The sequence below is a fragment of the Zosterops lateralis genome, assembly GCF_965231275.1.
Source record: "Zosterops lateralis genome assembly, chromosome: 5".
NCBI classification, from domain to species: Eukaryota; Metazoa; Chordata; class Aves; order Passeriformes; family Zosteropidae; genus Zosterops; species Zosterops lateralis.
The window spans coordinates 44,104,967-44,126,228 of record NC_139766.1 but is presented as its reverse complement, the minus strand read 5'-3'; the positions used below and the strand labels follow the sequence as shown (position 1 = coordinate 44,126,228).

The 21,262-nt window shown below is 38.2% G+C and overlaps 2 protein-coding genes across 5 annotated transcripts in view; one reads left to right on the top strand and one right to left on the bottom strand.

Moving 5' to 3' along the window:
• Positions 1 to 619: 619 nt before the first annotated feature.
• On the bottom strand, positions 620 to 2,146 carry TIGD4 (tigger transposable element derived 4; the record flags this gene model as incomplete). Its single annotated transcript, XM_083861082.1, has 1 exon — positions 620 to 2,146. The coding sequence occupies one exon, from the start codon at positions 2,144 to 2,146 to the stop codon at positions 620 to 622; it is 1,527 nt and encodes a 508-aa protein (XP_083717208.1).
• A 394-nt stretch (positions 2,147 to 2,540) lies between these two features.
• Positions 2,541 to 21,262, top strand: part of ARFIP1 (ARF interacting protein 1) — a gene marked incomplete at its 5' end in the record, with an annotated part of 37,377 nt that continues 18,655 nt past the window's right edge. For 2 of the 4 annotated variants that reach the window (XM_083862416.1, XM_083862415.1), the window contains 3 exons: positions 6,866 to 6,973; positions 10,824 to 10,925; positions 18,818 to 18,932. In XM_083862416.1, coding sequence (XP_083718542.1) covers positions 6,866 to 6,973; positions 10,824 to 10,925; positions 18,818 to 18,932 — 325 coding nt within the window. Of the gene's footprint in view, positions 2,686 to 6,865; positions 6,974 to 10,823; positions 10,926 to 18,817; positions 18,933 to 21,262 lie in introns of those variants that run through there. The other 2 variants (XM_083862417.1, XM_083862418.1) reach the window with 2 other exon arrangements.

Sequence of the window (21,262 nt, the reverse complement as noted above, 5' to 3'; positions counted from 1 at the left end):
CACACATGAGCAGTTTAAAGAAAACAAAACAACACGTTAAAAGCTGTGGTAACTTTCTGCTGTTCATCATCTGCTGCAAGAGCAAATGATGGCCAGAATTCTTTATGAAGGGTGAGAAATATTTATTTTTAAAATGCCTCACTTCTCAGAATTTAAGCATGTATTTTCTGTGTTATTCAATTTTGTGTTTATGTATCAAAAGCACGAAGGTCATAAATATTTACTACTCCACTGTCAAAATCCCCAAAACACCAGTGAAATTATTGATGTGTAGAAGTGCTTGTCTCTTCTTGAAGAAAAAATTCCAAGTGGTCAACAGTTTACCTGAGTGCACCAAACTGCTCAAAGGATTTCTCTTGCTTCCATTGTACTTATTACAGTTAGCATTTTAAGAGTTCAGCTTACCCCTTCTCTCCACTTCAAGTATGTGTTATTTGCTCTGGATTTTGTGGAAAACTTCAGTTCATAGCCCTTTTTCATAGCTTTGTTATGTTCATCTAGGCACCTGAGCAAAACACACCAGAGAACATTTCAGCAATGCTTGTAATTAAACTGCCTATCTTTGATTATATAATTTCTTTTTTTCGCAATTACATGCTTTCATACTTTGCTAAAATATTTATTCACATGTTACATGTTGAATAAAATTCTCCAAGTCAGCCAGAGAATCGTAAAGAGAATCATCTGTGTCTTGACTTCTGAGAAACTTTCGAAGGGTATCTAAAGCACTCAAAGCCTCTTTTTTGGATGGTAAAAGCTGTTCAGCTCCCTGAAGTCCATCGCCTTCATCCTTATCTTCATCACCAACAAATGTCTCAGTTTTATCTGATGCACTTTCTTTGGCACACATCCTTTCATTATTTGTGGGCACTTCATAAGTTACCAAGCCATCATCTAGAGCTGCATATTCTTCCAAAGACAAACCTTCTGGAAACTCTACTCCAGCTGCCCGAGCATGTGCAATCAAATCTAAATCACTTTCAACCTCATTGTCATTATCATTTGTCTCAGTTTCTAATTTGAAAGTTGCTCCATTGTAACTTTTTACAATAGTCTCTGGTGTTATTTCCCTCCAGCACAGGTACAGCATCTCAATTGCATCAAGAAGGGTCAGCATAAACTCTTTATTACTTTCTACACAGTCAACAAATCTCTTGATAAGACAGTGGCTGTATTTAACCTTCAGACTTTTGACAATCCTTTCTTTTCTGGCTATACATGATGAAGAGTCTGGAGGAAAGAACACTAATTTGACAGACTTGAGGTCCTTTACTTCTGTGTGAGCTGGGAGAGAATCAACAAGAATAACCACTTGGCGCTGCTGTGCTTGAAATCTGTTATCGAGTTTATGCATCCACTGTTCAAAGAGTCCTGAAGTCATGCACGCCCTATCGTTTGCTTCATAATCCACTGGCAACGATTTCACATCTTGGAAAGAGCGTGGACTTTTGCTTTTTCCTATAACGAGCAGTGGGAGTTTCTCTGAGCCATCCATATTGGTACCCACCACCACAGTGATGCTCTCTTTGCTTTGGTTACCTACAGAACAAATTTCCCCTTTAAATGCAAATGTGCTATGTGGTAACATCTGATAAAACAACCCAGTCTCCTGTATGTAAAACACATTTTTCGGCTGATAATCATTTAAGTAATAAAGAAGCACATTTTCGTACCAAAGAGTTGGAGCACCCACTGTAGGAGTCGCAGCTGCTTCTACAGGCTGAGCTCTGAAAACTAACCCATACCTGGCCTTGAAACGATCGAGCCAGCCATTGCTGCATTTAAAATCACCGTGTCCGAGTTTCTGGGCAAAATCATTGGCCTTCAGGCGCAGCATGGGGCCACTGACCGGCACATTCAGGCACTGTGCAACTCTGCACCACTTCATCAACGCCTCCTCCAGGTCGGCGTGAAGAGCAGTCCTCAGCCTTTTCCTTTTAGGATCAAACCGCAACGTCTCAAAGGCTTCCAAAACTTTTTCCTTATTCTTCATAATCGAAGACAGCGAGTTCCTCTTGATGCCGTACTTGGCTGCAACATCCGCCTTCTTCTTGCCGCTCTCCACAGCGCTTATGATGTCGATCTTCTCCTCGATAGAGATGCTTTTTTTCCTCCTCGCCGTGTGTTCGGGCAGAGCCTCTGCCATGGCAGTGCCCACAGCCGGGGAGGCTCCTGGTGTGCTTTCCCAGCCCGACCCCACGGGCCCTTGGAGCTTCCCGGGCGCTCATCCGCGCCCACAGCCGGGCAGGCTCCTTGTGTGCTTTCCCAGCCCGATCCCACCCCTGGAGCCTCCCGGGCGGCGCCCACAGCCGGGCAGGCTCCTTGTGTGCTTTCCCAGCCCGATCCCACCCCTGGAGCCTCCCGGGCGGCGCCCACAGCCGGGCAGGCTCCTTGTGTGCTTCCCCAGCCCGATCCGGGCCCTGGAGCCTCCCGGGCGGCGCTGGCGGTGGTTGCCATGGCAGCGACCATAGACATGACGGCCCAGAGAGGCCGCCGCCGTCATCCCCTTTCCGGCCCGGCGCTTCCGGCTCCTGCTGCCACCGGGGAAGGAGGAAAATAAAGCTTGAGAGGGGCCGCCGGCGCCGCCCCGCCCGGCCTCCTCCGTTCCCCCCTTTCCTCCCTCCGCCCTGCCCTCCCGTCCCCCGCAGCACGACGCCCCCGGGGCCGCAGCGGCGTCGCCGGCAGGTGAGGGCCGGGCCGGGCCGGGCCGGGGCAGGCGCTGGGCCCGGGTTGGGGAAGGGCCGGGCCGCGCCTCCCGCTCCGTCCCGTCCGACGTGTCACCCCCGGGAGCGGCCGCCCTTCCCCGGGCGGCACCGGCAGGGCCCGGCGGGTCGGGGTCGGATCAGCCCGGCTCGTAGGGCCCGCTCCGGGGCTGAGCTCGTACGCCCCGCTCCGGGAGTGCTGGGCCGGACAGGGAGGGCAGCGCCCGAGCTCGGGAGCAGGCGGGTTACACGAGAGAGAAAGGGCAGCTCTGTGTTGGTGAAGGAAAAGAACTGTAGGTGCCGTGTAAATTTTGTGCCCCTGGGAGTTGTTCCACACCCTGGCAATTAGTGTTTTAAGTGTGCTAATTTGTGTTTTGCTTGCTGTTCGTAGAGCATAGAAACTCTGTGGTGTTGTGTGACAAGCAGGTGTTGCATCTGGTGTTGTCTCCAAAGTAGAGGCCGCTTTTCCAGTATTTCTTATAGTACCTCTCTAATAGGTCACTTTTACCCGAACCCCCCTAATAGCCTTTGACCTTTCGTGAAAGTCTTCGGTGGGGATCGTTCTGAGCATTCAGCCCAGGGTGTAGTTTCAGTTTCTCACCTGTGCTTTTTATGGAAAAGGTAGCAAGGAGTTCTCGCTTTGCAGTTGGTGGCTCTGTTACCTAAGAGTCGATTATCTAGAGAAGATAACAGGGGTTCTTTTTGCGGGGCTGGAGAAAGATCTCATTTGATCAGTGCAACTCCAAAACTTTTTGAATCGTGTGTATGGTTATGTATGCGTGTGTAGGTATGTGCACACACAGTTAAGAGGTCAGGAATAAGAAACACAGAAGAGCGTTAGATGGGAAAAACTGGAAGCTGAGGCAGTAGCTTGATCAGCTGCTTTTTTTCTGATTTGGTGGAAGTTGAAACCATAATGGGGGCCCATGGCTTAGCTAATCCAGAGACATTAAAGTGTTTAGGGCCAGGCTGCCGTAGCACAGAGTGGGAAAGTCAGCAGCAGCCTTTTTCTCCAGTCTTTGTCTCCATCATGTCTTCTTACTCCCAAGCATTATTGGATCTTGCAAGTGGAGCAGCTAGGGAATTCAAGAGCATTAAGAGGAAACCGTGGTGTGATCGCAGCATGAAGTGTTTAATACAGTTCTTTACAGTCTTTTTAAAAAAGTGGTTGATCCCTATCTGGACAAGAATTGGCGGAAGTGTTTTTAGTTAGAAATTTAAATTAGGAAAACATCCATAAAATGGTAATTTTTCCACTAGCACTGGGGTTTTCTGCAGTGTTGCAAAAGTTTACATTCTTTTTGCAGTTAAGTAATAAGACAGCAATAAAAGTGTGTAATAAAGTTCATTTTAGACAGAAGATATCTCGCGGTTGCCTTATTGGCAATTAATTTAGGAGAAAACTAAGTGAAGGAACCAGTGCATCTTGCTTAGAAAAGCAGATCTGATTGTTGAGAATCCTGTGGTTCTTATTTCTGAGATCATCAGTCATTTACTTAAGTGATGTAAGTATGTGAAGAATATACTTTTTATTCAAAATTAATTTATTGTTGATGACATTTACTTTAATATTTTCTTGAATAAGCAAATACAAAATTGCCTTTTTTAATGAAAAGCACAGAAGCATGCTCTTAAAACCATTAATTATAAATGGTTAAATACCTCTTTATGTTTCCATCCTAGAGGAAGCTTGCTATGTTGTTCATAAGTTCTTGTTTTGAGTTGCTTTTTACTTTGCCAGTTGAGGAAGTGATATATATAAATCCCCAGGACTCAAAAATCATGTGGTTTTATTTATGGTGAGCAAAACTTAAAATTACTGAGGCTGTAATCCAATATGCATTTCAGGACTTCACTGTGGGGTGAGTGATTCTCAGTCTAGTCTCTAATACTGTGGTACAGTATTTTTGTGGATTTGCAGAATTGGTATAGTGGGGTAAAAGAGAACCCAGAAGGGCAGGAGTGGTATGGAGAGGGTTTCAGTTCTTGTCAGCATATGGATCAAGCATGTTTTTTCCAAGTAGAATCTGTTTGAGTTGTTCTCTTGCAGCAGGTGGTAGCAAATGTCCTGGCACACCAGTCACCTAATGTGTTCTAAAGTTGTGGCTGCAGACCAAGCCATGGAAAACACAATCCATGCTGTACTGAGGATTAGCAGCCCCTTATAAAGAACAGCCCTTTGTCTGGCACCTGCAGGAACTACAGAGATGCAAAAGTCTGTGTGCATTTCTGTAGTGGAACCTTAAATGATGTATGTATGTATGTAGATGTCGTGATTACCACGATTTCACGAGTGTCTTCACTTCTGAATCTTGGTGAAGGTCTAGAAAGTTTTCATCCTTGAATCCAATATTTGATGTCTACCTCCCCTCTTTTTTTTTTTTTTTTTCTGTAGAAGCAGTAATCAGGAAGTTCTGTAGTTAAATTTGAATGTGCAGTTGAACTTTTTATGAAAGCCACCTTTACATTTTTTTGCCTTCTCATGTTTTATAGTTGATCACTGTGATCCTGTAGAGCTGTGTTGAGACTGATAGTGCTACTTGTAGGAAAAGAAAAATTGATCATGGAAGGGTGTTGTGGCACAAATGGTGAATTCATTTGGATTTTAAAAAAAATATTTGCTTTTATGCAGTGTCTTCTACATAGATTGGTGAGATGGTTCTTAAATCTATCAAAAGTTCTTAAATCTATAAAAAATGATTTTGCCCGTAGCATTTAATAGTTTAGAACAGTGTTACCAGGTTTGTATGGGATGCACAAATGTACATCACATGTACAAAAATTAGGAACACTGATGTAGTAGAACTGAAGAACAGATTGTCTTAATGAAGGCTCTACTAGAAAATTAATGTAGCTTTTTGTTTAACAAGTAGAGGAAGAAAATCACACTTATTCTCCTATTCTATAATTTAATTGTTTTAGTTAGTCAGAAAAAAGTGATTAAGCACAGAGGTTGTTTTCAGCCACAAACAGAGTTTGGACAGGACCGTGTGGGCAAACAGCATCTCTGCTGTACAGTCTTCTGTATTCAAAAGAAATTTGAAAAATTAAGAAAGCTGTATAAGGATGTTAAACTTATTTCCTAATTACTTCAAAGGGAATTTTATATTGATCCTAGAAAACCCAACTTCATTCAGTGATAGCCCTGAATGAACTGTTTTTCTGGAGAAAATCTCTTATTTTATGTATTTGGTTTTCCAAAATACAGTATATAGGCTAGCCAGTGTAATATGATCTAGATGATTCAGTTTCTCAGCCTTTGTGTCCTTATTTTATTTCCCTTGCTATGTGAGCTGCTTAGCTTATTAATTATTTGCTTTAATTAGAATGTTTTATAGCTCAAGAATTTGAAATACAATCTAAACACAAATTGTAATCTCTATAACTTGTCTTAATCTGGTATGTGTCTGAACATGTATGAAATGGTGCAAGTCTTAATGAACTGAAGTCATGTGTGATTATATGCAATACTGGCAGATTGATTAATTTTTAATGATTGGTTGTCTCCTCCTCTCAAACAGCTGAGTGAATTGTGGTGTCACCTGTAGTTACCAGCCATTTGGAATCAAATTTAGATCAAATTCAAATACTTTTCTTACTTAAGCTAAAATTGTGTGTGCAATTCATCTTTCATGATCACTATATTCGCAGAGTTGATTTCTTGCACATGTGCTCAGTGTTAACAACTTTCTTTGCCTCTGTAGCTGGGATTTTTTTTTTAGGCTAAAATGAAAGGGATTCTGTTTCTAGTAAACACAACAGACTTAACAGCTTACTAAGTTCGAGTGGTTTAGCATTGATATAATCTTTCAGTATTTAGATAACTCTTATGTCTTAACAAACTGGTGATCTTTGCAGTGGTAGGATACAGTTAGTGTATTGTTGCAGGTGGCAGTATATATTTATCACCTGAAGAACCTTGTTTGACTTCCAGGGTTTTATGTTGCAAGTTTAGTTGTCTGTGGGGAAAGGTTGCTTTGGCAGTGGAAGCTTACACTAAGCTGTATTCCTAATCTCTCAGATTTTTGGAGACCTAAAGACCTTGTCACCATCAAAAGAAGGAGGTTTCACTTTGCTTTAGCAGAACTTGTAAAAGAAATGCTTTCTGAAAGCCTGCTTTGGTTTCTGTGAGGTGCAACATCCAGCTCCTTTCACTTCAATTAATGCATGCCAAACCTATTTGGTTTTCAGGTATGTCAGAACACAGCAGTGAATCCACAACAGTTGATGTGTCTCATCCGTCTGCAGAAGAGGTCCAGTCTGGCTCTGAGGTGATTGGGTGATAGTTATATTAGTGTAAAATCAACCAATCCTTACAAGATTCCCAAAAATTCTGCAATACATAGCACAGTGCTCTTAGTATACGGATACGAGTTCATGCGCGGCATCTTGAATGGGTGGGGTTGGTTTTGAGACACCATTAAGAGCGGTCCAGTTAATCCATAGTGAAGGATTACTTCAGCCAGTAGCCTGTTGCTGTGCTGCAGTATTTGTTTTGTAAATTGAATAGATTTAAGCATGGTAGAATCTGTGTGAGTATTGCAAGAAGAAAGGGTTGATATTTAAAAGGCATCAATCTTTGTGTAACTTTTATATAACAAGTTATTCTATCTACTGCTGAAGGAGTAATCTTTTTTTCCCTGAGAGCAGATACAGCTTGCACCTTCTCTATGGAGAAGTCTGTGACATATTTGAATTTTGAACAAATTCCTAAGGTCCCCAATATTATTTAGCTAATCAGGTGTGTTTGGGATGCTCTTTCAGAAAGATAGTCAACATTTTCCTCATTGGTCTAAAGTAAAAATGAAAAAAATGTAATGCTGACTTTATCACTATTGGAATTTCAGTGACAGTGAATTCAGTAAAAACAGAATAGTGATTCTATTTAGCATAATTCCAAATCTGATATTTGTAAACAGAGATGTACAAAGAAAATACTGATTGTTACTGAAGGATGATTCTTTTTTTCCAAAGTAAAACGTGTAAAAATGCAGTGTTTTCCTCTAGTGCTTATGTCATCCATGCCTAATACATCAATACAAATTTAGGAACTTACTTAGATTTACTTTAGGTTGTTTATACATATGATAAATTTTCTTCTGAGGAATCAATTTCTTTATATGCTTGATTTAAGTCAGCTGTGGACTACACTTGCCAAAGAGACACTTGATTCAGCAATCATACTCCCTTTTGCAACAGAAATGCTGCTGTGGTTTGGTGGTTTAGTTTTCTCTTAGATCAGTTACCTTGCCGTGATTGTGTGAAGTTACAGGAGCACACATGCAGAGGTAAAGAGAAATGGCTGCTGGATTTAGCAGTAGCCTACAGTCAGTATTTTGACATTCTGCACTGCTGAATTAAGCTGATGCTAGGGCAGTCCTTTATTCTCAATAGTTTCTTTACTGCATTACTACCTGCTTTGTTTCATAGGCACAAGTGTTGGAGGTGTGCCTGCTTTGGAGAATTGATGGGAGTGGAAAAATTAGCCATCCTTGTTTAGAACACAGGTCACTTTCTTTTCATCTGCAGTGTTTCCAGGATCTTGTTTGCTGTACAAATACCTTGTTCTGGCTCAGGAAGGAGGTGAAGGGATGATGAAAGCTGCTGGGATAAGAGTTGAGGGAGAAAGGCAAGGACTGGTTCTTTGACAGCAGTGCAAGCTTAAACTATTGATTATAAAATGGAGATGGTGGTTTCTTGTTACGCTTGAGTTAAATTAGCAGTTTATCCCACTTCTGCTTTTCAGCTGCTCATTTCATGGCTTTGGTGCTTGTCTCACCTCATTGCAAACTGATTCAACTCACTGAAGCTGGAAGATTGACCTGGTGAAAAGGTCTATTGCTGTGCCAGTGAGTTGTATGTGGTGTCTGTAGCCAGGTGGGCGCTGGGGAGGTGAGGCACTGTGTGGTACATAGTAGAGACTGGAAAAGTAGTGTGGTGAAATGTCTCCTTTTCAGCAAGGGGAAATTGTTGTAGTTCAATCATAGCATGGAACTGATATTCCATTATCAAGCAAGTAATTTTTTTCTTTTCCTGAACTAGATACATAGGTCTGACTCAAGTAGGAATGCCAAAAAAATAGGTGAATTGCTTCTAGTTGTCCAGAGAAGCTGATGAGTTTTTGTTTTCTAATACATATATTTATTAGAGATGTGTGCATATGCACTGAGCATGTATATCTCTGAATAAAAGCATAAAAATGTGTCAATGTCAGTATTTGCAAAATTATTTGAGATTCTTGTTGAAAAGCACCTAAGTCAATTATTTTTTCTTTTAATTAGAGATGCACCTTCATTTGTGATTCCTAGAAAAGCCCCCCTTGACAGTAGAGGACTTTCCCTTTGCACTGTGTTCTCTGATAATCTGCAGAAAGAAGAGCAGAAATAACAGTGAACAGAACACAACATGGCCTATGCTAATGCTTCTGTACTGTGCAAGTAGCTGTTACAGGCCAAGCATTTTGAAAAATACCTCATATGACCATATCGAGTAGAAGTGTCTTAGAGCTTATGCACATGTGAGATTTAGAGCAAGCATAAGAAACTTGAGCTATTGGACAGATTTCCCAAATCAAAATGTAATGTGGCAGGTAACTAGGACATTTGGTATAATGATATTGTATAGCAGCTCTCTGTCAGGAGCAGGGAGTTGGACTTGATGATCTTTATGGGGTGCCTTACAACTTGAGATATTGTGTATTCTATGAAATGAAACTAATTACTGTTTTAAAGGTACTCATAAAATAAGCATAGACCCTTTGGTGTGCTTCAGTAGAATCACATTTATTGGAGCCCACAGACAGTGACTAGTTAGAAAAAGCCTTGAAAGGTCTCAAAACTAATAAAGGAATCGGGCTCACAAATGTAAGTGAAGCAGTGATATGTGAAAGTGGAAGAAATATTAGCAATGGGGTGCAACAGAAGATGTTCCAGTTAAGAATGATGCAAGTAATGCTCAGTAAGTACCAGCAAAATCTTTGTGTTATATTCATACTCTATAAAGCTTCATGTGTGGTTGGAGAAGCTGATGGTACTTCAGATCCTGATCTCAGGCTGGGCCTCTTCCTGACCCTTGGACTGAAAAGAACTGGTTCAGTTTGATGATTTAAGAGCTTTAAGGGTAGAAAGGTACCTGTTCTCAAGTACCTGTTGATGGTGCACCTTGTCTTACCAGTCCAGCACAAGTGTACAAGCTGGTTTGAGGACTTTGGACAACTTTTATGTAAGTTAACAAACACTGCCTCTGCTGTATGTTGGTTTTTCTATTGTTTACACTTTAGGTGACTGATGAAGCTGCCTTGCAGAGTTAAGAGTAGCTTTTTGAAAGAGATGAAATTTTCACTTCCTCTTAATTTTGGAGTGTTAAGCTGCCATTTCAGATGCTTGTAAATGATGTGCAGTTCTTCTGGGAATGTCTCTTCTAGGCTATACCTTAGATTGTACTTGAAAGCAGTGGTTTCACAGCTGCTGCTGCTGCTCTTCATGATGCACCTGCATTTGAAACTAGCTTTGGATCTTGAATTCTCTTGGTACTTTTAAATTCTTTTGGCACTTCTGCATTTCATGTCAGGTTTATTGCTGTTGACTTCATGAGAGTTGCATAGCAAGAGTTTAGTCAGAAGGTGGCACTATATCATGGTAAAATAAGAAGAAACTGAAACTATTTAATAGTTTAGAATCATTGCTTTTCTTGTAAGACATGATTAAACATATTTCTCTTCTCTAGTATTTATTGTTTATGAATAGGTAATACAACTTTTTTAACCAAGCTTACTATAATTTGAGATACAAAAACTACTCAAAGGCTCAAGTGTGCATGTAAAACATTTGTCTGAGCCCACACCTCGTTTGTGTCTTACTCCCCCAATGCCAATGGGTTAAATTTTAGTTTTCCTTTTCTCTTAGATGTGGAAACTTTAAATTACTACTCACTGAGCTGTGCTACAGTATTATTGTGATTTGGTGATGTGATTAAACAAACATATACAGACTGAGTAGATCAGAATATTTCCAGTTGGAGTTTGAAATAAAATCAATTGTTACGAACCCCATACATCAAATATTTTCATATGGATTACTCATTGGATATGTAAGACAAACACTAACCTGTTTCTTTTTACAGGAAAGTGCAATGGCTCAAGAATCTCCCAAAAATTCAGCGGCAGAAATTCCTGTGACTAGCAATGGACAGCTGGAAGATTCTCATGAACACAGCTTTAACAGGGTCAGAATTTTCTTTGCTGTCTGCCATGGTTCTATTATCAGAAATGCTGAAGTTACAATTTGATGCGTAGCAGGCTTCACTTGACATAGTTTTCTTGACGTTTACTGAAAAAATTCCTTTGAAGCTCATAGATTATTGCCAGCATTGACATAGCACAGTGTTGTTGCATGTTGCAGTGATTTTTTTTGTATAAAAGGCACGTCCGTAGTGGCAGAAGCGGAGTCCTTCCCCTTCAGCTTTGCTCCTTCCCGGGTGTCCAGCAGAGGGCGCTGGGGCACAGCGTGTGGGATTTGGAGTCAAGCTCCTTTTATTCGGATTTTCGTTTGGAAATATGAAGGCCAGTTAATTGTCCATTTATTTGATGTCTGCTGAGGCTTAGGTTTTAAGGAAAGCTCTTGATTTTTAACAGTTCCATACTGACTTTCAGTGCAGAATTATTCTTTAAAGAAATACTCAGCAGAACTTCATTTTATTCTGTTTTACTAAAATGCTGGTTAGAGGAGGAACCTTCATAAGATTTGTTGTTCAACTGAGATTTACTAGTGACATAATGTAAAAATTAGTAGAGTGTTTAATGAAATAATGTGCAAACTACATTTCTATAAAGACATTTGTTTAGGGAGACAAGCTTGAGAAATGCATCTTGAAGTGGTAAGGAATTTGGGTTCACCTCAAAGTAGGGAAACAGACTTAGTAATTTGAAGCTTGATGACCTTGCTGTGCTGCTGTGACTTGACTGCTGTCTAAGTTACCTTTTCCTTACATAGTGATTGCTTCTGCAGTGCAGTGCATGCAGCACTGATGTACAGCCAATGAAACTTGCACTCTTGGTGACTGCAGTAGGGCCCTTGCTCAAGCAAAATGTAAAGCTGGAATTTTAGGGGTTTTTTTCTCTCTATGGCCATGTGTTTGAGTAGATTTTTCCTGCATGCTAATAATTTTGCTGGCTTGGAGTCAATTATATTTTGAAACTTCTGCTTCGACAAAAATGGGTCAAATCTTTGGTCACAATGCAGAAAACTCTGTACTCTGCAAGCATATTTGAACTTGCTGTAATTATTTTCACAGTGCTTATTCTGAGATCAATGAAGAAGTGCACTTCAATTATTTTTTTGAACTGTCTTATACAAGTTCACACCTGCATGTGTGACCTGAAGTCAAAATATGTGATAATCAAGGCTTCTTATAAACAAAACAAAGAAAATAAACTTCTTGGAATTAACATCTAGGTCTGTTTACTAATCTGTTAGTCTCAAATTCTAATATTTAGCTTCTATTCATCTTGCTTTATGTTTGTTATTTCTAATGCTTAATGCCATGCTTTCTCTTTTTTTGCTTGCCAGGTAATTTTTTGCTTTAACCTAAAGCAATATGCATTACACCACAAAATTTTTGGGGTCTTTTTTCCTACAACTTATGGAAATGACAAGCCAAGTACTGGTTTTATGAGGTCACTTAAGAAAGGGGGCAAGAAACCATGACCACTCTAATTTGTACTGTTACCACAGTGCTCTGTAAGAGTATGTGACCACAGTACAGTTTAGAGCACTCCCATATGCTGATTTTGATTGCACCTTCTTGAGAAGCCGGGGAACAAGGTTATTTTAATTTCCTGCTTCTTTATTTTTATGATCAGGGAAATATTCATCTAGATGCTGTACAATTCAGATGTAAAAAATGAAGTACTCCTTCTTCTGTATTTTTTGGTCTTCTGCAGCTATTTTGCACCAAGACTTGAGCAGCTTTGTTTGTTTTTGAGTAAAGTGGTATTTGTACAACCTTTACTTTAGAGTTATTTAATTACAAAACTACACTTTCCTTTAGAGTCATATTCTGTTTAGCACTTCCATCAGACCTCATCCATAAGCTGCTCAGGCATGAAAATGCACATTTGTGTTTCACCAAATGCAGTATTAGTATGCATTCAAGCATGAGAAGTATTTCATTTTGTGAGGCAGTGCAGAGCAAATGTATTTACCTGGAAATGACAAGTAGGGTTGCTCTTTCTTTAAAGAAAGATGCCATTGGTTTTGCAGAACATCAGACAGCATAGATTGTCATAATGTCATTTCAAAAGGAAGCATGTTAGTTCCATTTTTGTGGGAATGTGACATGGCACTAATTATTGCATCTTCTTGGTATAATGCATGTTTAAAAGGTAACTTAATTGTTTTCCTAACTGTAAAGTCTCAGTCAGAAATATGCTGCTACATTCTAATTCTCTAATAAGACATGCCCATGGAATTCAAACAAGTTTTGTCCTGCCCATATGATGGATGGAAACTCTTCTACTAAAAAAAGCTGTAGCTTCAGTCATCATTGGCTCAAAATCGAATGTCCTTTCAGTACCAAAAAGCTTGACATAGTGCTTTTTAATTCCCCAAGCTCTGCTGGGTCTCACTTGAGCTTTAAGAACTTTTGTATGGAACTATTCATTAATGTTTGGGTATTCGGTAGACAGAAGACTTGAGCATTTCCTAATCAAAAGTTTCCTTATTACTTTGTATAAGAAAGCCCAATGTACAAAAATGTCTGGCTGGTTTATATTTTTCACTTATCCCTGACCTCCAGAGCCCAGTTTTCCTCCCATGCTGTTGTAATGATGTGATTAGCATAGTGGTGTTTTAATGTGACTGAGGGGATTTGGAGCTGAGGATGGTAGGAAGGAGTGAGGGAAGTATATTATTGCTATATTCCTATATGCAAGAAGATGCCATATAGTGTGAGAGCTGCATAGGAATAAACTAAATTTTTCAGAAAATAGTTTGATCTGCCTGTAAAGATATTCATGCAGCTGTAAGCGATTTGTTATGTTTGAAGTATTGCACAAAATTTATATGATAGTCTTATCAGTTTGTGCCTGAATTAGTTTCATTTTTGATACTGCCTCTTCTCATGGCTCTTATTGTACTTCTATGAGAACAAAACCATAGTTAAGCATGCATATAAAACCAGAAATAAACTTCAGGATGCAAAAAGATAATGAACTTTGTTGTGAGTCTTCAATTTGTCTTACTAGAATTACAAATTTATGAATCTGAGTGCACATGTTCACTGTCTTGTTCTGTAATTTTAGTGCCAGACTGCACAAATAGATAAGGTCAATTCTCTTTTGTTTCTTGCCTTCTGAAAAAAAAAAAAAAAATGCCAGCCTTGTCACTCACATTCTGCCTGCAAGGACTGAGTTTATGTCTTAGGTTTTGCTATGTTGACTGACAGTCAGACTTTTACTTTGGGACATTGTAGTTTAATTAATGTAGAACTGATTTAAAATATATTTCTAGAACTGTGTCAGTTCTAGAAAACTGGTTTGAGGAGATAAAAATATCAAATGTTCTTCATACATTGAAAAACAAACCGAAAAACCAAAAATATGCATGTTAATGATGAGAGTGGGAGGGAAACTTAAACTGAATTGTAGTATGACATTAGGTAACTCAAAAGGGATGCAGTAGAAAGGGTCTTCTGATTGAAGAGCAGTGTATTGGAGAATAGAAGAACTGTGTTAGTCTGTTATTTGCTACTTCATCAAAGATTAAAGCCTTCAGGTCTTCTCCCATTTATTTATGTTGAATTATTCTGATGTGAGGATCTAGTGGCTTAATTCATGGTTAATAGGAACTGAGTGATGTAATGGGGCAAAGAGAAGAAGAAAATGCTGAATATGCACGAGGAGCTCTACTTGCACGTGATTTTGATAAGAAGTTAAAGTTCAGAGCCCATGTATCTTACTGGATAGATGTTATGTCTATCTATACAACCTTTTGTTCCATAGGACTTGCAATTGCACTTTAAACTGTGAACTTTACAATCAGATATGTTGTAATTTTTTTCCTGAAGTCAACTTGAGTAGTACTATTTAAAATGTCACCCACCATTAAAAACAAACAAGCATATGATTGGTCTAATATTAGTTGCTCCACTGATGAACTAGCAATTGGTGTGAGGTTTTAAGAATACCTTAATTCAAGTATTAAAGGCAAGTAAAACTGTATTTGTCACACCTTCTGTGGGTACTAAGCCAGAGTTAATGCATTACTAATGGAGTAGTATAACTAAGAAATTAATACAGTGTTGTTTCCTTAGTTGCTCCTTAGTCAAGTAAGTTTCTATAAATTAAGTTTTGGCTGGGTTGGTTTCTGCTGTTGGAGAAACAATACAGTTCTGGTCTTTCCCTTCTTTATTTTAGATTATTATGGATAGCATGATTGGGAAGTACCATTTTGGAGATAGTCTTGTAATTCAGCCAACATTCCTTCATGAACATGCATTCTGAATGACTTCTGTGTCTACTGTCTCAACAGGATTGCTATGTCAAAAATCTGTACTGGTTCATCAGATGATCTGTGTAGTAAAGTTGTGTAAATAAAGCTAACCTGACTAAAATATGTTTAGTTTAATATAGTGATTTGAAGTCATTACAATGGGATTTTAACAAATGGTTTAAGTGGCTTCAGTATTCTGTGTGTATAGGTTTGAACTGTCTTGACTAGACCTAATTAAGTTAGTGCACTTACTCTGTTCAGCTATATTTCATGCTTTTGCTTCTTGCTAAATATCTGAGAATGGGGTAAATAATGCAACCTTTTAACTTGAGAATCTTCTAAATTGTGGGATTTTTATACCTCTAGCTCTGGGTCTCAGTGAACTTATAAAATTAAAATACTTTTACTAGGTGGTAATTGCATAAACAGAGTTTCAGTGTCATACAAATGAAAATTATTAACAAAGCGTTTTTCTATTTGTTTTTTGGTTATGGTGATCCCTTAATAGATTTATGGGCTTGCCATGTATCAATAAATTTTGATCAATTCCAAAGACTTGAATTTGCCTTTTACAAAGAAGAGGGAAAATCTTAAACTTAGCTAGAAGAGCAATACATTATCAAAATATAATTGCAGTCAGGGAATCTGTCCTCTCTTCCTATGTAGTAAGAGCCAAACTTACATTTAGTGGGAACAAAAACAAAAGCTATTTATGTTGCCTTCTTACCACTCAAACATTAAGTACACTCATACTCCCCTTAAGTGTGACATTTTGTGCACCCTTTCTAAATTATACCTCTTTGTAAGTTATTGAAGGGATAAACTGTTTTGTCAGTATGATTACAGATTTTTTTGCTAGCTTTTTTGTTTATCTATACTTGTGTAAAGAAAAAAAAAAAGCAAGCACAATCAGTTGCGAGAATGGCATTAAAACTTTTAGTTCACATGCAGCAGTGTCTCTCTCCTGAACAGTAACTTGCATGTTGGTAAACAGTGAAAAGGGATTGTTTTGATAATCACTGACCTTTTGTCAATTTTGGTCATGTGTAAATCAACAAATGATAACATTTTCTTTTCAATTCATATGGATGAATATCTTTCTTCATAAAGATACATTTGAACTGGTTTGTAGGTGTTAAAGAAGGGGGTTGAATTGAACTTTGCCTTTTTGACAGTGAGAAAAAAGTAAATATCTTCAAATAAATATGTGTATACGTATACATATGTATTCATGTAAAAAACTCTAGTGTGTGTATATATATGCACAAGTGTAGATCTTTTAAAATTTTCATATTCCAAATATCAAGTTTTGCTTTAAGAGATGGATGCATTGTAGTATTTTGATTTATTTAATTCTGTAGTTTGTTTAGCTTGTGTTTAACTTAGAATTACATTGAGTGTACGGAAGTAATGTAGTTGCTTAGGTTTAGATACAAACTTTTGTCTTTGAACAGAACATCTACAAAGCAGATGTTCTGCATTTTAACCTTAAATACAGATGATTGCTTAGATTCCTACGGTGAACGTGCTTAAGCAGGTTAGCTGTCTACATTTGTTTGGCTACAGGTTTAGGTATTTCTGAAAACTACACAACATGCCAGAGTACCTTCAGGAAAAAAATAGCTCATGGCATGTCCTTTTTGTGAAATCAGTGCATCTTCTCTGCAATCTGCTTATCCTTTTTCAAGTCTCTCTGCTTTTTCAGCTTCTAGTGACTTGCTACATTTTAAGTTAAAAGGGCTCTGTTAGCTAAACTAAGTTGAAGAAAAGGCTTTCCAGCATACCACCAACTGCAAGTACTTAAATGGAAGCACCAATTTTAAGTTAGTTGTGAAGACTGAAAACAGTATGTGTCCAAAGTTCTGATACACTTAATTCGGGAGATCAGGTTCTGCATATGACTACTATTTGTTTTTCATGCTGGGTGGGTTTTTTGGGATTTTTTTGGTTGGTTGGTTGGTTTGGTTTTTGTTTTTTGGGTGGTTTTTTTTTGGTGTAATGCTTCAGGTACACAAATATGGCATGATCTATTATCACATAACCTGTTCATGTAGGAATTGGTTACTATTTGCAGTAACATGCTGAGTTTTTGATGTCAGTGAGATTTCTGGAATTCACCTGGAAAAACTAATTTGCTGGAATAATTGCTATATGTTTGTAGTTCTTCCTTTTTTCTTCTTCCCAAGGGTTTGTCCTAAACTGAAGACAGCTAACTAAATCTGGGGGGATGTGAGCCAAAACTACTTCTAGACAATCTGAGCCTCTAGGCAGTATCAGTATCATTCTTATGTACTACCTTGCTTCTGGTTTGTGGATTGAACAACTACAGTTTCAGGTCAAACATGGACTAGATTTTAAAGGTTGTTTTTCTTTGTAGTTCGAAGCATTGCATGGATCATAAACAGTTACTACATGTGTCTAGACACTGACTTCTTAAAGCTATGTATAGCTTTTCTCTAGTGGTTCTCTATGCTTTTTCCACTTTTTTAGATCTGTATGGAGGCAAAAGGGGATGCAAAGTAGTACCTGGATGCAAAATAGTACCTGACTCTAGACACTGACAGTTTTCTGACTTCCTGATGCTTTTATTTTTTTGTAACTATTTTACCTTTTTGCTTTCACTTTCATAGACTTTTTCACCCACTTTTTACTTCTACGAATTAATGGTTTTAAAACCTGAACTTTATTAAAGCCTTATGTCTAATTCCATAATACCAGAGGCTTAAACTTCAATTAGATCACTGGCAATATAGTCCAGGAAACCTGTGGGGAGCTTTTTGTAGAGGTAGGTAAGACAACAAAAATGGCCAGTAGGATGGTTTTTGAGCTGTGGTGTGGAGTCTTAGGCCCTGTGCTGGGTTTCAGTGAAGATTTTGGTTACTTGAGAGCTGGTTGAAATAGTTGATCTAGCCCTCAAAAGTTAAACAGGGTAGTCTCAGGCAGTTTTAAATGAAGGAGTTTCAAAAGTAAACAGAAGTAAGTGGCAGCTTTATGCTCTGAGCACTTATGATGCAGAATAGGTGCTCAAAAGGAAGCTGTTGAAGTGATGCCTTTCTGGATGTCTCTCCTGTGTCAAATATTAAAAAGATTTCATGTGCTATTTGTAAGAAATAAGAAATAATTATTATAATAATGCTATTAATTTTAAGGGTATTCCTTGCTTAGTGATTTTTTTTTAACCTTAACATTGTGATAGTTGCTTCCATATTTTTGGTTTGTAAAGTGTTCTCTGTTTGATAATCTTGTATCATTCTGCACCGCTGTCAGTTTTTAACTGGAAACTTCATTAAACTGACATGGTTGTTTGAACCAGCTTCAGACCACATAATGTGATGCTTCTAGCCACATTTTTGGTAACTGCTTTTCTAAGGCATGACATTCTACTTGGTCATCAATGTAACAACAAAATCTAGACTAAATAGTCAGACTATACTTAAAGTGTTTCTCATTCATTTATGTTTTATTTGTGCATATCAGTAGAAAGCTGTGACACCAGCAAGGACTCTCCAGGCTAAGGGCACAATTGCTTGTCTGAGAGCTGCTGAAACTGCATTATAATACTTTAGACTCACTTCAATTGCTTTTATTTTGTCTTTAACTTTCCATTTTTATTCATATGTTTTCCAGGACTTGAAATGTTCATTACCAGTTGGACTTGGACTTTCTGAAACCAAAATAACATCTCATGGCTTTGATGGTGCCAAAGAGGGAGTTGTTGAGACAGGACAATTTTCAAGTAAGGGTAAGTGCTTTTTTTTTTTTTTTTGTATTTCTCAATTTAAAATCTTCAGACATATTCTTACATGGTCAGAAATACAATGTTCTGTAGCTGCTTTGAGCAGTTTGGATGAATATACACATTTGAGATTTGCATTAGTGACAACCAGTTTATCTTCTCTTATAGCTAGGTTGTTAAAATAGAGAATAAATGCAACACTTGTAATATCTGTCAAGGGGCTGGAGGGAACTTGGTGTTAAGTTGGTCTGCACTTACAGGAAGGGAAGGCCTTGAGCACCTTGAACTGGCATCAGGCTGAAGAATTTTACTATTACATTGTGTTGAAGTTTTCTTCAGCTTTTACAAGTTATTGTTCTGATTTGGAACATAACTGGAGAATTATTTATTTGTTATACACACTTCACTTACCGAGAATAGATTAAAAAGTGGGATCCTTCTTGTCATATTAATATATGCCTTAGAGAATCTAAGTGGTATTAAACAATGAGAAATGCAAAGTGATAGGCAAGCCAATAATGTCACTATTTCCTTTCTAAAAGCAACAGAATACCATGATATTGTATGGGCAAATGGTATTTGATGAATTATGTACCTTTGACTGTTTCTGAATTTGCAGGATTTGAAATTATCTCAGATGCGCAGCTGTGAAAATAAGTCTCTTTGTAGTCATAAATTTAATTTACATTTTTCTTCATTTCCTATTTGGTAAAATTCTTTGCTTATGGAAACAGTTGATTTACATGTTGTACTTTACATATATTACGAAGTGAATGCTGTGTTTCTTTATAGCTTGAAAATAGCAAAATATCTAGCTAAAAACTGGAGCAGATGGCAAACTGCTCACCATTCCTGCCTTTTTGTATTCTCTTACCAGGATAACTGTTGCAGCTGTTACATGTATTAGCCTGTAAGGGAAAAGTGTCTGAAGATATTTCAAGCTACACTAATGTGTTTGAAATGCAAATGTTCTGTGGAAATTTCTGTACACAAATTATGAGCTTTGGACACTTTGGGTATCACAGATTTTCTCCAAGGATATTTTCTTTGGATTTTTCCTAATCTAATAAAATCAGAGAGGGGGAAGTGGTAAAAGCTAGAGCTTTCTATGAAACCATGGACAAAAGTTGAATGATTGCCCTAGTTGTAGAAATCATGTCCTCTGTTAGAGTGTCCTTATTAAGGCTTCATTTTTGAATGCAAAGTAGACAGTACTGGAGGGGAAGGGCTTTTAGGATTTGGGGGATGTTGAATGATGAAGCATGCATAAGGCTGGGTTAATACTCTGTCAAATGATAAGGATTTTTTTAACTGCTTGTCTTGGCTCGCTTGCTGAAATGATTCAGGCAGGATCTTGCAGTCAAACCTCTATGCCTGGATGAATTCAGTTGCAGCTCTTATGCAATGTGTATTTACAGAAGAACACAGCAAGTGAGCTGTCTTTGTCTCATCTTTTCTGTGCAGCTGGATCCAAATCATTTGATTTATTTACCCCATGTTAGTAGTGTTCTGTTTTAAAGCTGATTGTTGATCCAATTACTTTGAGTGATGTTTTTGGTATTACTGATAACTAAATTTTGTTGAAACTGCAAAATTTAGGTTTGATTTTCTTTCCCCTCAGTACACTGCTAGCTCTGAAGAATATTGGAATTTCTCAGCAAAAGCAGTTAAAGTTCTCTCCCAGTATGGTGGTCATTCATCATAACAGAGGAAAAGATAACTTACTTTTTTAAATCCTGAAAATTACATTAGGATGCCGCTTCACATTTACCTGTTACGAAACAGTGGCAAAGCTCTGAAAAGCATAATGAACATAATCCTAAAACATCTTAGAGAACACACACAGTGCAGGTCATTTAAAGTTGGTTGCTTTTTGTTTTGGTTTGGGTTTTCTTGGTTTGGTTTTTTTTGTTTGTTTTTTAAGAGAAAAAGCAAGTGCTGTAAAATCTATCTTTTGGGAATGAGTTTTTACACACTTGCACAGCTAGTGACTTGTATGATCTTCAGGATAACTTATTGCTGCATGTTTACACAGACTTAAGAGCTGATGTCAATAAAGTATATCTGAAATTGGCAGAGATTTCAGGGCTTACTTCCCTCCTTAGTGCTTTAAGTACCATTTGGTGACAGTGCAGTGAATTCTGCCTAGACCTGAAAAAGCATTTCAGCTGTGGATTGTTATATAACAATCTTCCATGGAAATTTCTGTTTATGGTCTATACTTCACTGATGAGCCCTTCAGTTGTATATTGATTGTTCTTACAGAAAAAAAAATCTCATCATGACCTAGAGAAAAAGATTAAATCAAGAAAACTTGGAGTAGTTCACACGGAGAG